Source organism: Engraulis encrasicolus, chromosome 2, assembly GCF_034702125.1.
Source record: "Engraulis encrasicolus isolate BLACKSEA-1 chromosome 2, IST_EnEncr_1.0, whole genome shotgun sequence".
NCBI lineage: Eukaryota > Metazoa > Chordata > Actinopteri > Clupeiformes > Engraulidae > Engraulis > Engraulis encrasicolus.
Genome location: NC_085858.1, coordinates 12,539,088 through 12,554,255, shown reverse-complemented (window position 1 = coordinate 12,554,255; position 15,168 = coordinate 12,539,088). Strand labels below are relative to the sequence as shown.

At 41.9% G+C, this 15,168-nt stretch overlaps 2 protein-coding genes across 5 annotated transcripts; both read left to right on the top strand.

Moving 5' to 3' along the window:
* Positions 1-2,935: 2,935 nt before the first annotated feature.
* On the top strand, positions 2,936-8,868 carry polr3h (polymerase (RNA) III (DNA directed) polypeptide H). Of its 3 annotated transcripts, none has more exons than XM_063222352.1 (7): positions 2,936-3,145; positions 3,342-3,456; positions 3,922-4,018; positions 4,311-4,397; positions 6,513-6,576; positions 7,385-7,622; positions 8,419-8,868. In XM_063222352.1, exons 2-7 carry the CDS (start codon positions 3,346-3,348, stop codon positions 8,467-8,469), a joined length of 648 nt encoding a protein of 215 aa, XP_063078422.1. In that variant the 5' UTR covers positions 2,936-3,145; positions 3,342-3,345; the 3' UTR covers positions 8,470-8,868. The 3 variants fall into 3 exon arrangements, with proteins under 3 accessions (XP_063078422.1, XP_063078428.1, XP_063078436.1); XM_063222358.1 differs by having other exon boundaries at positions 2,937-3,145; positions 3,345-3,456; XM_063222366.1 differs by lacking the exon at positions 2,936-3,145 and adding an exon at positions 3,176-3,190 and having other exon boundaries at positions 3,345-3,456.
* A 191-nt stretch (positions 8,869-9,059) lies between these two features.
* LOC134468453 (cold shock domain-containing protein C2-like) lies at positions 9,060-13,279 on the top strand. Of its 2 annotated transcripts, none has more exons than XM_063222371.1 (4): positions 9,060-9,415; positions 10,595-10,991; positions 12,426-12,548; positions 13,050-13,279. In XM_063222371.1, exons 2-4 carry the CDS (start codon positions 10,807-10,809, stop codon positions 13,210-13,212), a joined length of 471 nt encoding a protein of 156 aa, XP_063078441.1. In that variant the 5' UTR covers positions 9,060-9,415; positions 10,595-10,806; the 3' UTR covers positions 13,213-13,279. The 2 variants fall into 2 exon arrangements, with proteins under 2 accessions (XP_063078441.1, XP_063078447.1); XM_063222377.1 differs by lacking the exon at positions 9,060-9,415 and adding an exon at positions 9,609-10,328.
* The last annotated feature ends 1,889 nt before the right edge of the window (positions 13,280-15,168 follow it).

Sequence of the window (15,168 nt, the reverse complement as noted above, 5' to 3'; positions counted from 1 at the left end):
TGTGCTAATTGCGTTGTGTTATTAATGATGACATGTTAAATGTGTAATGCATTCCATGTTACTTTTGAAAGGAAGATGGCCTCTCATGCAGTATCATGTGATAAGTGGGGATTACAGTAGGCTTTGGAGGGGTGAGCATTACTCTTGTAGTGAACCAGTTGCTTTGTTTTGTAAGCCAGACCAGTTACTGTATCAGGGAAAGCACTAGCAATTGTGCAGAAAGTCAGAGGTGTTGTAAACTGTGGCTTGGTAGACAAACAAACTGCTGCTTTTAAACCTGTCCTGCTGCTCCTTTGTGTGAGTGTCTGTGTGTGTGTGTGTGTGTGTGTGTGTGTGTGTGTGTGTGTGTGTGTGTGTGTGTGTGTGTGTGTGTGTGTGTGTGTGTGTGTGTGTGTGTGTGTGTGTGTGTGTGTGTGTGTGTGTGTGTGTGTGTGTGTGTGTGTGTGTGTGTGTGAGAGAGAGAGAGAGAGAGAGAGAGAGAGAGAGAGAGAGAGAGAGAGAGACATGATTAGTCCTTTATTTAATTCCTTAGTTTACTTGTGTGATTGTTAATGTTTTGTTTGTGAAGCCTGTCCCTTTCAGCTGTATTACTCCCTGCCATAGGTGACATTTTGTCTGTCTTTGGTGACAAACTAAACGCACAATCATAGGGGCCTGTGTACCTCGGTCTATATGTACTGCACTTTTCCCCCAAAAGGTACTTTGCCCCATTTATACCAATAGCATTGCACTGATTTAAATTACAGAGTATACTGTGATCTGTTGTGTGACAGTAATGTGCTGCAAATCAAATAATCAGGGCCGCACGAGGTGGCTTTGTATTGAATGAGAAAATTCATCCCTTCTTGCACTTTCCCTCCAATTTCGCCAGGAATCCGTGTTATGGGATGCATTTTATGGTTTTGGGTGTGAATATGAAATGGGTTCAGAGGCATTTGCCAGTTACATTGTCCTGTGCATTATAGTCTAAATTGCAAGTCATGGTCTCCTATGAAATGTATGACTGATGTGTCCATTGGGCCCAAACAAAATCATGTGTTCCATTTGCATTAGCACTTTTGATGTAATGTAATGCCTTTTGTCAGACTTCATCATCTATAGACAATTATATTCCATTATTTTTATGTAATCCTTGCACTTGCACTTGTCCTTACTTTGACAGGTGAACATTTTACGCAGCATTGTGAAGCCTACCAAAGTGAGCAGATTTATTTTTGTGAGCATATGATGTATGAGGGGAATTGCCAGCCACATTTCCCATTGTGTGTCTTTGATGGGTTATAAACCTAAATGAAGGTAAAGTTACTGATGACTGAAGCCTAAAAGCCTACCTACTAGGATCTGCATGAAATGCTAGGCAAAATGAAGCAAAACATGTGAAACAGGAGAAATCGTGTGTGTGATGGACTGCAAGACCTGTGTTGTGACTGAAATTGTGACCATTGTTCAAGGAGAAATGCCCAAATCACCAAACTGCCAAAGATGCCTAGGTCTGGTATAATAATGTGTGGTGTGTGGAGTCTTGTACAAAATGGCCATTATGTTGATGAGAAACTGCATCTTTGTGTTGTCATTTTAAAAAAACAACAACAAAAAAGCCTTTCACTCAACATGCACTATATGAATGATTGGCTTTTTACACATTCCAGAAGGGTTTTCCTGACAAGTATACTGTACTATTCTGTATTTATGTGGTCACGCTTCCCTTTGTAACAGTCAACCCATACATAACGTTTCAGAAATGGTAATATCGTTGCTCACACTGTTAAATGTGAAACAATGTAATAACAGAAATGTGTGTTTATAATGCATCACTCTCCAGGCACTGTTTAAAGCATATCTTCTGTGAAGCTCTGCTAGTCTCACAACACTGATTTTGGGTATGTTCAAGCAGATATCCACGTTGATTTTTGTTGCAGCTAGTGATCCAAATGCTTGCTCTTTCATATCTTGTAATGTGATTAAAATTACATTTTAGAGAATTTATTTAAAATGAATTAATAAAACATCAAAGATTAATGCTCTCTTGTGTTTATTTATGTTTGGCGAATAGATATGTTTGTTTTTAAAAGTAACCAGAAATCCAGTTGTCGTGTAAAACAGTGTCTTTCTTTCTTTGCTTATTTTGCTTCATATGGGACTGTAGGCTAAATCTAAAAACATGACACTTTGTTACGTTTTCTTTAGTTGTAACGACAACATTTTAGGAGGTGACTACTGAAACTGACTGATATGTAGGTAAAGATAATTCAGTCTTACTATCATTGGTCAGTTGCTACAAATGTGTCAGAGAAATTAGAACACAGGGGAGAAGGCTCAGTCTCATTGGTTCCCATTGTAGCCAGTTAGCTTTGCATGCATTCTGCAGTAACGAGCGTAGGCCAGTCCTTCATGTGGGAAAATGTATGGAATGGAAAGGGGAACCCATGCTAAATACATTGCTACTGCCATTTCCAGTCACAAATATTATCAACAAAACATTCCTGGTAAGCACTATGACTGTTGTTTAACAATAGGCTGTATTGACAAATCGTTCAGGTGTGTAGTTTTACAGCTGGTTAGAAGATTTCAACCTGTACTCGCTAGCATCGTGCTAATGTTTATGGGTTTGGCCCCATAAAAATTGAGCTTTGTGACCCACTATATAATAATCTAGTGGCGCAAAATAATCGAAACGCTACTCAAATGGGGTCTTATTATTTCTAGCTTCGAACTTAATATTCATATTACAGGACAAAAAATTATAAAAAATCACAAAAATGATAATGGTAAAAAACTCCATTGACACCCATTCATTTTGCACTGTCCCGTGGTTAGGGTTAGCCAATTGTGGCTAATAGGAAGTTCCATGAGTGAACAGCCCCTGAAATGTGTCAGATTTGTAGCAGAAAAAAACCCAGCTTCCTCTGCTTTTACGACTTGCCGTATGACGCTAATCAGTGTCGTGAAAAGGCACGTGTAGCAAGTTACCGTCAATGTGTACACAAGCTATTGCTGTGCTGGATGCATGCTTGCCAGAGTCAAAATGTCAGCTATTAAGTACAACTTGGTATGATTTATGATGAATGATAACAATAGAAGATATGTGCCTCCCATATACTGGATAACTCACACGTGACGGCTGAAGCAAGGGTCAACATAAAAGGTAGCAAACTAATGTATCACATGCTAACCATATACCAGAGCTAAAGTAAGCTACTAGTAAACATGAGAGCATCCAAACGTCCAATGTTGTATTTGCATGGGTTGCTACCAGAAAGCATAACGACTTTCATGAAGTTACAGTTAGTAGTTGACAGAATATGCTGAACAGTTACATTGTCGCTCTTCGTTGTATTCAGCAGGATGTTTGTTTTGGTTGAGATGGTCGATACTGTGAGGATTCCTCCATGGAACTTCCAGAGGCAGCTCAATGAAGCTGTCACAGAAGAACTGAATAAAAAACTGGCGAACAAGGTAAAACGCTGTCCAATTTTCTTTTCATGCCACCATCGTGTATGGAAATACAAAGACTAAAAGAAAAGTCAGTTGTCGTTATGCCCTGTGTGTAGTACAGCATAGACTTATTTTTGGATTTTACTAACTCATTAATATTACATTATTGTTATTATGTCTTCTATTCTATGTTCCTCCATGTTTTCATTGTTATTTATTACTTCACCACTTATTGTTACTGGTTGGTTCATCACTGATCCATTACTGTCACTCACCAATGTTTAATGCTCAGTTACTTAATCACTTTACTGTATTGGTCCATCCCCGTTACTTGTCCTGTCTTGCACTTTGGTGTCAGTTTGTAAATGTCAGTTCTGTGTATGTTTATTTCCTTCATGGTACAGAGAAAAGTAATTTCAATTTCCTTATAGGACCTGTGCATATGATGAAACTGACGATAAAAGTTGACTTGACTTGGTTTTTCAGGTGGTTTATAATGTAGGACTGTGCATCTGTCTGTATGACATCGTTAAATTGGAGGACTCCTATATTTTCCCTGGTGATGGTGCCTCTCACACAAAAGGTAGGACTGCTGTAAGATGAACATGCCAATGTGCAGTCAATTTTTACTCTTGAATGTTAACAACTTTTTTTTCCCAACTTCTTTTTTAATTAAAAAGTTTAAAAAGTAAAATACATAGACATTATTACTTTTTTTTAAACACACAATCAAGAACAAGAACAGGTTTGCTCACCCTGACTAGACATCTCACCCCACCCTCCCAAACAAGCAAAACAAAAAGGGGGGCACACAATAATTGTCAACAACTTTTTTGTTCTATTTTGAAAACCAAAAAAAAAAAATGTTCCTGCAGTCCATTTCAGGTATGTGGTGTTCCACCCCTTTTTGGATGAGATCCTCGTGGGGAAGATCAAGTACTGTAGCCAAGAGGGAGTACATGGTAAGTAAAAATGTCGCTGTCTGTCTACTAGTACCCACCCAGTTGGCCTTACCAAGTGATGGGTTATGCTGCCCATGTTCTACAATACTTACTGAAGTAGCCTTATCCAGTGATGGTCATTCTTTGCCTGGTCCTACCTCAGGATATGTTCATCAGTCATATTGCCTGGTGGAAGAAGTCTGGTGGTGTGTACTTGGTAGCAGCTGGTCCATGGTTATGATGGCTGGGATCTTTTGATAGACCTAAAATGGATGGTAGTTCATGTCCACAAATGCCTTGGGGTCATTTCACGTGAAATCAGACACTTTGGGACCCGACCGACACAGATTTCAATCATACTTGCTGTGCCTGTTTAGTGCAAGGTAGAACCCCAGAACTGCATTTGTGTGAATCTGACACCAATATTAAGGGAGAAACAGACTAGCGAAGGTTTACATATGAGGGTAGGACACTATGCATTCAGCCTTGATTATATCAGTCAGTGTAAGTCACAAAAAGATGTCCGTGGTTATTTGAAAGCTCTTTTCTGGCTCTACAAATTACACAAACAGCATGGAATACAACAACCCTCAGAATATGAATTATCATACATTGAAAAATTAAAAATTGAATATCAAAATAACTTATATTTTATAATGGCCAGTTCCTTGTCTAAGCATAGCCTGCAATGTCATGAACAGCACCTGAAATGCTGGTGTTTGGTTCTTTATTCATTTCAGAGATAATGGGACTCAAAAATATGGCATCATACAAATCACCTAGTAATAATATGGTAATACCATAGTAATATCACATGACGGCATGTCTATCGGAATATGTGAAGGATGGAGATGGTTCATGAGGATGCAGGAAGTTCAGTTTCACCTCTCCAGTGCTCAGCATACATTCCTCAACACATGCTAGCCACTAGTTGCCATCATATACAGCTACAACATACCCTTTGATGCTTTAACATTTAGAAAATTCATTTACTGAGCTTATTCTTTCAACCCTGCCTTCTCTGAATGCTTAAAATGGTCTAGCTTCCACTGTGTCCATTGACAATGGGCAGAAGCGGTGTAGTTTTTGAGTACCTGGAATAGGGGCCGACGAGGGTGCAGGGCCCACCGGGAAAATGCCCGTTATGCCAGATGGTCAGTCCAGCCTTGTCCCTGACACTACTCTATTACTACTTCATTACAACTCATTTCAACCTTTATGTCCCATTATCTCTGAAATGAATAAAGAACCAAACACCCCATTTTCCGGTGTTCTTTATGACCTTACAGGCTATGTTTAGACAAGAAACCAGCCATTATAAAATATACTTTTTTTGATATTCAATTCTTAATTTTTCAATGTGTCATAATTCATATTCTGAAGGTTGTTGTATTCCATGCTGTGTGTGTAATTTGTAGAGCCAGAAAAGAGCTTTCAAAAACCACCTCAGACATCCTTTTGTGACTTACACTGACTGATATAATCAAGGCTGAATGCATAGTGTCCTACCCTCATCTGTAAACCTTTGCTAGTCTGTTTCTCCCTTAATATTGGTGTCAGATTCACACAAATGCAGTTCTGGGGTGCTACCTTGATACTAAACAGGCACAGCAAGTATGATTGAAATCCGTGTCGGTCGGTTCCCAAAGTCTCTGATTTCACGTGAAATGACCCCTTGTGCTGGAAGCACCACTCTCTGTAGTGCCTCCCTCATGTTTACAGAGCAGCTGCTGTACTATGCATTGATTCATCTGATCAAGAGAAATGTTAGGCCAGATATCTGGCCTAAGGCCTATTTCACACCAGAACGGGAAAGCCGGGCGGGGCAGGACAGGAGCAATTTTACTGGTGGTGGCGAAAATACATGGAAACAGATCTGTCCTTCCACACTAACACGGCGGTAGTCGGGCGGTAGCGGCGTGTGAAATAGGCCTTTACTGGAGGAAGGGGTGAAAATTGAAATGTGTGTCTTATTGTATCTAATCATTAATATTCGGCCAATACATTGAAAAACAATTACTGGTGGGAGCCGTGAAACCCATTGAAGTTAGTGATGTCAGAAGTCTTTCTTCTTAAAAACGACATGTACTTTACTATTGCAAATGCTAATCTTTTCTCTCTATCTTTGGCTTTCAGTCAGCCTGGGATTTTTTGACGACATAGTAATCCCTCCAGAATCTTTGCAACAACCTGCTAAATTGTATCCTTATCTGAGTGTTATTTATTATTTGCTATTCACTGAGTTGCGTTGATTTTCCTGAGTACAATTCTTGAGGAGATTGTGCATTTTTGTTAGAACTGGTATTATTGACTTAACTCTGTTATTGTAAATCTGAATTTGGCTATGGATGAAAACAATTCTAATGTTTAACTTGAAAAAAGAAAAATACCAAAGCACTCTTGAGAGGGCCTATTTTGCGGTTTTCAAATTCTACATTTTCCCACCCAGACATCACCTCAAATCAATATTTTTTTGAGCCCAGGAAGCGCTCATAAAACAAAAGTTTTTTTGACAATTCTGATGTTGCTGTTCATTATATTCTCACAAGGTTCCCTCTGGCCACTTGAGTATTAAGCTACAGACCAACAAGTTAGACAATCCTGCTCCATTTAAGATTCTTCATCAGAAATGATCCTGTAACTATCCTGTAATTATCCTGTTTTAGCGTTTCATGGTCAAAATATGTGAGGATATTCATTGAGGTCATGTCATCCAAAGTTGCATACAACTGCTTAACATTCTTGATCAAGCTGCTTCATCCCCCTTCCCCCTCTTTTATACATCGATGTCCAACACAAACCCCATTGGAATGTAATGTGCGCCCCTGCCGTGGCCATCCGGTACGGCACTAGCCTGCCATGCGGCTGATCCGAGTTCGATTCCCGGCCAGGGTGCTTCGCTGACCACTCCCCATCTCCTCACTGTCCTGTCCTAATAAAGTTACCCCTTAAAAAAAAAGTTTTTAAAAAAAAAGGAATGTAATGTGCACCTTAACTGCATGGCTAAGCGACGAGGCAGAGCAGGTGTGGGTGTGGGAGTACGAGACGGACGAGGGTGCCCACGACCTCTACATGGACCAGGGCGAGGAGATCCGCTTCCGGGTGGCGGATGAGGTCTTCCTGGACACCTCACCCACAGGGCCCAGCAAGGCTGCGGAGCCGCCAGCAGCACCGGGAGCAGGACCGGCGTCTGCAGCGCCTCCTCCAGAGCCCGAACAGAAGAAGGAGGCCCCCTACACGCTGGTGGTAAGACACCAAACTATACTAAATGCATTTGCATCATCACACTGTTAGTAGTGGAATTGCACTTAGCAGCAGACACTTTTATTCGAAAGAGACCCCCCGCATGCTCTTAAGAAACTATACAAAAGAGCCCGACCGATAGGTTTTTCTCAGGGCAGATACCGATACCGATATTTATGGAAATGGGAGGCCGATAACCGTTATGTGCAGCCGATATATAGAAATATTGTTCATAATAACATTTTATGAAATATAAATTATTATTATACTATATACACATATATTTAGTTATAATAATTAACTCTCATAGACTCAAAGTGGGGAGAGCAGAATAGAAGATGCATTCAGAACGAAATGGCTGCAAAATTGGTTGTGAAAGTTATACAAACTTATTGGTGGAAATTTATTGAAAGTATGGCCGATACCGATATCCCAAAAATGCTAAATATCGGCCCGATATATCGGTTGGGCCTTACTATACAATGATAAATACTTACCGTAGCCTAAGTATAATTTTGCATTGCACATAGCAAACAAACACTTCTATCCAAAGTGACTCAAAGTTATTTATGTACAGTGGTATTAGGTACAGTACCTAGAGCAATGTGGGGTTGGGTGCCTTGTTCAAGGTGTCTCTCAGGCTCTCTAGCAGCTTGCCCATGACTGCCCTCAAAACATTTGAACGTTTTGACTACAGTTGGATGATGTATCAGGGTTACCATGAGAGTAATGTGAAAAACCATGAATTCAGTACATTTTAGTCATGTCTTCTCGTTCTGTTTACTACTCTCATTAACAGGGCTCTGTCAGTGAACCAGGCTTGGGACTTCTGTCATGGTGGAACAACTAGTTATTGGAAGCAAGGTCACAGTGACTTGATGACCACCCACCCACATAAACTCAACGGACTCTATCTGCCACCGCCATTACAGCAGTCAAAAGTCTGCAAGGGATATACAGGAATAGAAGGAATTATGGAGGATAGTGTTAATGGATTTCTTAATGTGTAGTCAGAAAAGAAACGTGTGTTCCCGGTCCTCAGATTACCAGACTCTTTTTGAATTCCTTTTTGAACAAGCTCTTGTTTCTGGAAAAAAAACGTATTTATATCTGAATCTTTGAAAAAGGGCCAATTATTGTTTTCCCATTACTCTCGTCTCTCTGGTTTTGTTTTTTTTCATGCTGTATGAGGTGTGTGTTTTTTTTTGGCCCAGCAATTGTGTAATAAATTTGATTAATTATGTACAGACGTGGACTATGTGTATCTGTGTGTGTGTGTGTGGGGGGGGGGGGGTCTCCGACCTGAATGCTGTTGTATAGTCTATCATTATTTGGCATTGATGGCCTAGTGAAATCTAAAGCTTGGCTTGCTTTTGTTTCTATATAATAATGGTGTGCCTAAGCCACATTTCAAATTCGTGACTAGTTCAGTAAAGTGGTGGTGGTGGTGATGAAATGATGGAAGTCACGCGTCTCTTCATTCTCTCCCCCTCTTGGGCAAGCCCACACAGTGTTTGAACAACAAATGCTCCGCCACTGTCCTATTCCCAACTGGGGCTTCTCGTGCGCGGGCTTCTCTCTCCTCTTCACGCCCACCGACACACGCCCATGCCTCCACAATCAACGGAGGAATCCCAGCCAGCTGCGCAAGCACACACAACACCGAGCTGGTAGGGTATTCCACTGGTCCACGCGCCGTTACGAGCTTTATTTATTTAATTAGTGTTATATAATAGCGAGTGACAAGACGCATGCATCTCCACCCCGGCGGCAAAACGGACTTCATTTTCACTGTGGTAAGTAGTTGCTTGGAATTGTGGTCTTCAGTGGTTGTCGCGTGATCACTAATGTTGCGCGGAATTGTTTTGGAGATGGTGCGCAATCATTTTGCAACAATATGGGTACTTCATATTTGCACGTCTGTCATAGGTCCTTTCAGAGTTTGACTCTCACATCACAAGGTGTATTAGTGACTAAATTAGTCTGTACAGGTTCTTCTGCATCTAATTGCGACCTTTTGTCTAATAAGAATCTCCTCCCCGAATTTTCCAGAAATGGGACAAGGCATACCCGTTGGAATGGGAGTTTAGGTTTATCGTGGCTTTGCGTACTTTCATCTTCAGCTTGTTAGTAGCATGTTGTTACAGTGTAGTAAACACTGTTAATTGGATGATGGTACTCTGATGGGATTTCTGTGTGGTTGGTAGTTACCCCAGTTTAGTATGCGGGGTGCATGGCGAGGTGGTTTGGACTTCCCATTCGCCTAATGGCGCAAAACTGATCATTTCTAATTATTAGTCAGTTTGCACAATGCGTTTCATATCATCAAACAGTTGGACAAAGAAGGCATCACCTACATTTTTCTGCAGTTTTATTTCGAAGCAGGTATACAAATATTCTATCGGGTAAAGTCATGTTCAAAGGCTGGTGGATTTGCTGGATAGGACGATGACGTAAGAAGCACAACACTAGCGTGATCTCAGCATCTCTGACGTGGGTGTGGGATGAGCGTACGACAAAGCTGCAGCCGAGTGGGCTTTTGGAGTAACCTTGACTATTTGTCTGGAGTAAGAAAATGGTCTCCAAGCTGGCACACTCGTTGCCCTGAAAGCACACTGTGCTCTTTACAGGCTGCGCCTCATAGCAAGCACATTGTCTCAATCTGTGTACCAGCGAGCTTGATTCACAATGGTGCTTTTGTGCTCCAAGGTATCCAACTTGGCCTCACATGGCTACACTGTTGCTGTGTTTGTTTTTCAATCTTGCTTTTAGTGACACTGTCTGCATGTAAACAGATCCACTAAAACAAGTAACAAGTTTTAATACACAATTTAAAAAAAACGTTTTGCATCTTGTAGGATTAGTTAGATACATAGTATTTTTGCAGTGATTTTGGTTTGGTTTTATATTTGCAATTCTTGAAAAACATGTTCACTGCAACTAAAACCACATTTTATGTTGTTTAACTCTTTTAGGAAGTCCAGGTGTTAGCGGTGCACACCATTCCTACACCTTTGTTTAAAGAAGAAGAAGAACAGAAAAAACAGTGGATACTGCTTCCGGCCAGGGCATTGGTGCAGCCAGTAGGCCTCCTGCCAAAGCTTGACCGCCAACTCCTGCTCTACGAACCCAAAAGGGGAGAAGAAGGGAGCGAGAGAGAGAAAGAAACGCATCTAGAGCAGTGGCCATGGCAGAACCCGGCCTGTCTTCTCCCACAGACCCAGCCCTGCGGTCGCCACGACACCACCACGCGCCCCACTCGCTGACCTTGGCCGCCCTGCGGGAGGGCACCCGCATGTGGGAGAGGTCGCCGCCAATGCCCGGAGAGCTGCCCAGTCCTCTGCCCACCAAACGCACCCGCACCTACTCTGCGTAAGCAAGGGCTCTTAAAGCCTGACTTTTTTTATTCAGTACATTGTTGGCCTTCTGCCGTCATTGATTGACTACAGAGAAAGTACTGATGATGGAGACGAGAAGCAAATGGAGGCGGACTTGTGTGGAAAATGATGACAAGTCAGACCTGGTTTGAACCCTTTCCTCATGGACTGTTATTGGTCCATCACTTTTACTTGTCCTGTCTTGCTCTTTGATGTCAGCCTGTAAATATCAGTCCTGCGTATGTCCATGTCCTTGCATGGTATAGAGAGAGAAGCGCAATTTCATTTCCCCTTGTATGACCTGTGCATATGAGGAAACTGACAATAAAAGCTGACTTGACTTGACACCTGGCAATGAGTGATGTGATGGGCAACCTGGATTCAGAAGCTACCACGCCCAGTGCTACCCATCCACATACGTGGTCCAGAAGACCTGGTTACATGTCCACAAACCAGGGGCCTATACTACAAAGCTGGTTCAGGATAAGTTAAGGTTAAGTTAAGAGGTAAATCATCTAATACAAGAGCTTTTCTTAAGAAAATGAGGGCTCCAGGCTCTTCTATCAGATGATTTACCTCTTGACTTCACCTTAACTTATCCTGAACCAGCTTTGTAGTATAGGCCCCTGGTCTTTTGCAATGTGTGGCACTTGGTTGTACTGCTTCTCAATTGAGGATGCCAAGCATTGCCTCTCCCATGCTGTTGCCAGCTGTGCCTGTGCCCCCTTATTGCACTCACTGGACTTAGTTGTCCAGTGTGGGTGTGCCTCCATTTGCAGTGTCCTGACAAACTGCTCATCATCACTTATCGTGACTATCATGTCGTAATGTGTTTAGATATTCCTTTTGTCGAGACAGATTTCCACTTTTTGGACATTAAAGCTATTGTTGTTTACAACACAAGGGCATGCAGGCAGCCGTAGCCTAGTGGTCAGGCAGATGGTCGTTGGACTAAAGGGTTGCAGGTCTGAATCCCATTCTTACCAGTAGAAGGGTGTATGGTCTCCCTACCAGGGCTTGACACTGGCACCTGCAACTAGCCAAATGCAGGTGAAACTTGGCTATGGCTAGTAACAGTTTCAGTCTCACTAGCCACGTTGACAGGTAACTTATTCGTTGGTGTGACAAATGGCGGCAGTTGCATCAATTGTTTGTATTTAAATGCAAGAATATTCTAAAGAAAAAAAAATGACACTAAAACTCTGGCTAGCAGAAAGGCTGAATGGCCAGTGACTCAGGAAAACCACTAACGTCAAGCCCTGCTCCCTACACCTTCATCCATGGCTGAAGTGCCCATGAACAAGGCACCTTAACAGCACGTTGCTCAAGGCAGTGTAATCAATGTAATGTTTATTGTCGTCATTGTCGTCTTCATCATGATTAACTCCTCTGCTTTTCTGCGTCTGTATTTTCCTTTTCTGTCCCCCAGCACGGTGCGGGCCAGGTCAGGGCCGGTCTTCAAGGGTGTGTGTAAAAACTTCTCCAGGTCGCAGGGACACGGTTACATCCGGCCCTCTCACGGCGGGGAGGACATATTTGTCCACATCTCAGAGTAAGTCAGGAAATATATACCCCTGTGCTTCACTGCAACACATTCAAATCAGCAGCGACAAGTTAGGAGTGAAGTGGAAAACAGTGTTGGGCCATTTTGAAATGTGATGAATACAGTAGGCCCATGGTAAGTGTAATTGTCATTACGTGACTTGTCTACATGTCCAGTTGGCTTTGACACTTCTGCATCTGTATATTTTCCTGTAACTAAGCATGAGAAACGTGTTCAAATGTGACCTCTTCTAAGAAGAGTGCTGTTTCTGTTTTGTGCGATGAAAAAACTGAAAGAAAAGTCCGCGACACCAAGCTCCCGTTGCTCTTTTTTTTAATGTGACGTTTCGGGCAGCATGCCCTTCATCAGACAATGCTTTGTGCGCCCACAGCATTGAGTCCATTAGACTTTGTAACTTCATCATCTCAGATCTTAATTACGCATGATTAAAAAAACATGCAGATAATGACATCTAAGAAAAGCACTGTCTTTATTTTTGTGTACCCACAGTATCGAGGGAGAGTACGTGCCGGTGGAGGGGGATGAAGTTACCTACCGGGTGTGTCCTATTCCACCCAAGTGCGTGAAGATCCAGGCCGTGGATGTGGTCCTCACTCACCTGAACCCAGGAAGCAAGCACGAGACCTGGTCAGGACAGATCATCAGCTCCTAGGCCTTCTCTCTGGTTCTCCAAGATGAGTAGGAAGGACAGGAAGGGGGGTGGTGGTATGGGATGACTGAGCTGGGCTGGGCTGGGCTGGGGAGGGATGGGATGGGATATGGGGTGGGTGTTGGGTGGAGGTGGTGGATAGGCTGGGGAGAGATCCAGAAAGAGTGAATTCAGGAAAGGTTCAACGTGAAGGGAAATGGAAGGTAGGGCAATGGAATGGAGGTGACCTAAAGGGACACTGAAAGTTGGATGAGCATTCTGATGGAATGTGTGGCAGGTTGGAAGACAAAATGTGTAATAGTGTTGTTATGGAGAAGGACCTAGTTGGAATGTATGTGAAGACAAGACACAGGTGATGCTTTGCTGAAGGGAGAGAGGGACCAATAGGGTTTAAGTGTGAGGGAAACACTGGCAATGATTTTGATTTCCCAAAAAAAAGTCAGCACCTGGCTTGCTATGTTGGCCTTTATTTATTTTTAGATATTTATTTTTCTTATTTATTACTCTTGAGTTATGTTGTCTTTGGTTTACGAGGATAAGGGATGTTTCAATGTGAAATTTTACGCTGGATTGGGGATCTACTAGTCAAAGACAAAACATGTGACTTGAATACAGTTTACTGCCAAACTTACCACAATGTCCTTGCTGAAACAAATTGGGGTCGTTCAGGGCTAATACTTTAGCTTTTGTGTGAAAACATGTCAAAGGTTTATCAAAGCAGCCATATTGCCATATCGATAAAAAAAATTGAGTTTGATGAAACAAAGGGACTCTTTTCAACAGTAGTTATTACAGTTAGTTATTTTCTACAGAACAACTTAACAACTCTAGAATTTGTAAAGAAAGAAATAATATATTCTAAGGATTAGAGATATTTTGAAATACCTATTCAGATAGCCAAGTATTCATCATTTGATTGATTGTCCATTAGTTGTATGGCTGCCCCTGTTTTTTTATTTCGTTTTTTTTGTGTTATTCATTCAGGCACGGTACTATGCATCTTTTTCTATGCTTATGTTGGTCAGTATTTTATTTTATTCTGTCATGGTACTGTATGTACCAGTAAGTGTTGATTAGTTACAAAACAGAGCACTTTTATTTCTGATCAGATCACTGTGATTGGTGTTAGAGGTCATTTCAATGTGAAATTTGAGAAAGTAATAAAATCATTTATTGAGTATGGTGGGTTTCACGGCTGCTTCTGTTGTACTTGCAAAATCATGCGCTTTTCTTAAGAACGATTGAATAGTGCTTGTCCTTGACATTTTATCAAAGTACTTTTTGATTGTTTCATATTGGAGTACTGACAGGGCTTATCATTTCACAAACCCACACCAGAGTGTCCCTATGTCTCAATCCACACACTTGTGTCAGTCATTGCACAGTGCACAGAGGTCTTCAGTGCATAGTGTCGTGGGAAAATTTCAGCACTATGCACTGTGCCCTGGCTGGAAGCGACGGATGAGCATGGCATTAGCTCGCCAAAATATCGGTTGGCTACTGTTTACAATGCACAGCGTCTGGTGCTTGTATTTACACTTCATTCACTCCAAAGGACAACAATCACACAAACAATACTTGGGTTGGCATGAAAAGGTTGGTGTGCCATCAACATTACTTACAGAATTAGGAGACTGTTGACCAAACTCTTCTACTGAACTGAACGCCACGTTTCCTTCATTTCATTGTCAACATGGCTGCCGTTTAGTGCATGCAGCGTCCATCATTCAAGCACCCCCTTGTTAGGGGATCATCCTGGCACTTTTAGTGCACTGGCTCTACCGAAATTTTCAGCGTGAGCGCCCTAGGCACTGAAACACAGTGCCCGAAGTGCACAAATGCGTGGATTGAGACACAGGGTATGTCTTGCTATGTGTACTACCAAAACAGACAGTGTGAGTGCAACCATGGTACACTTTAGAGTAAATACCTCTTAGTACAGTAACAGGTGGAGCAACT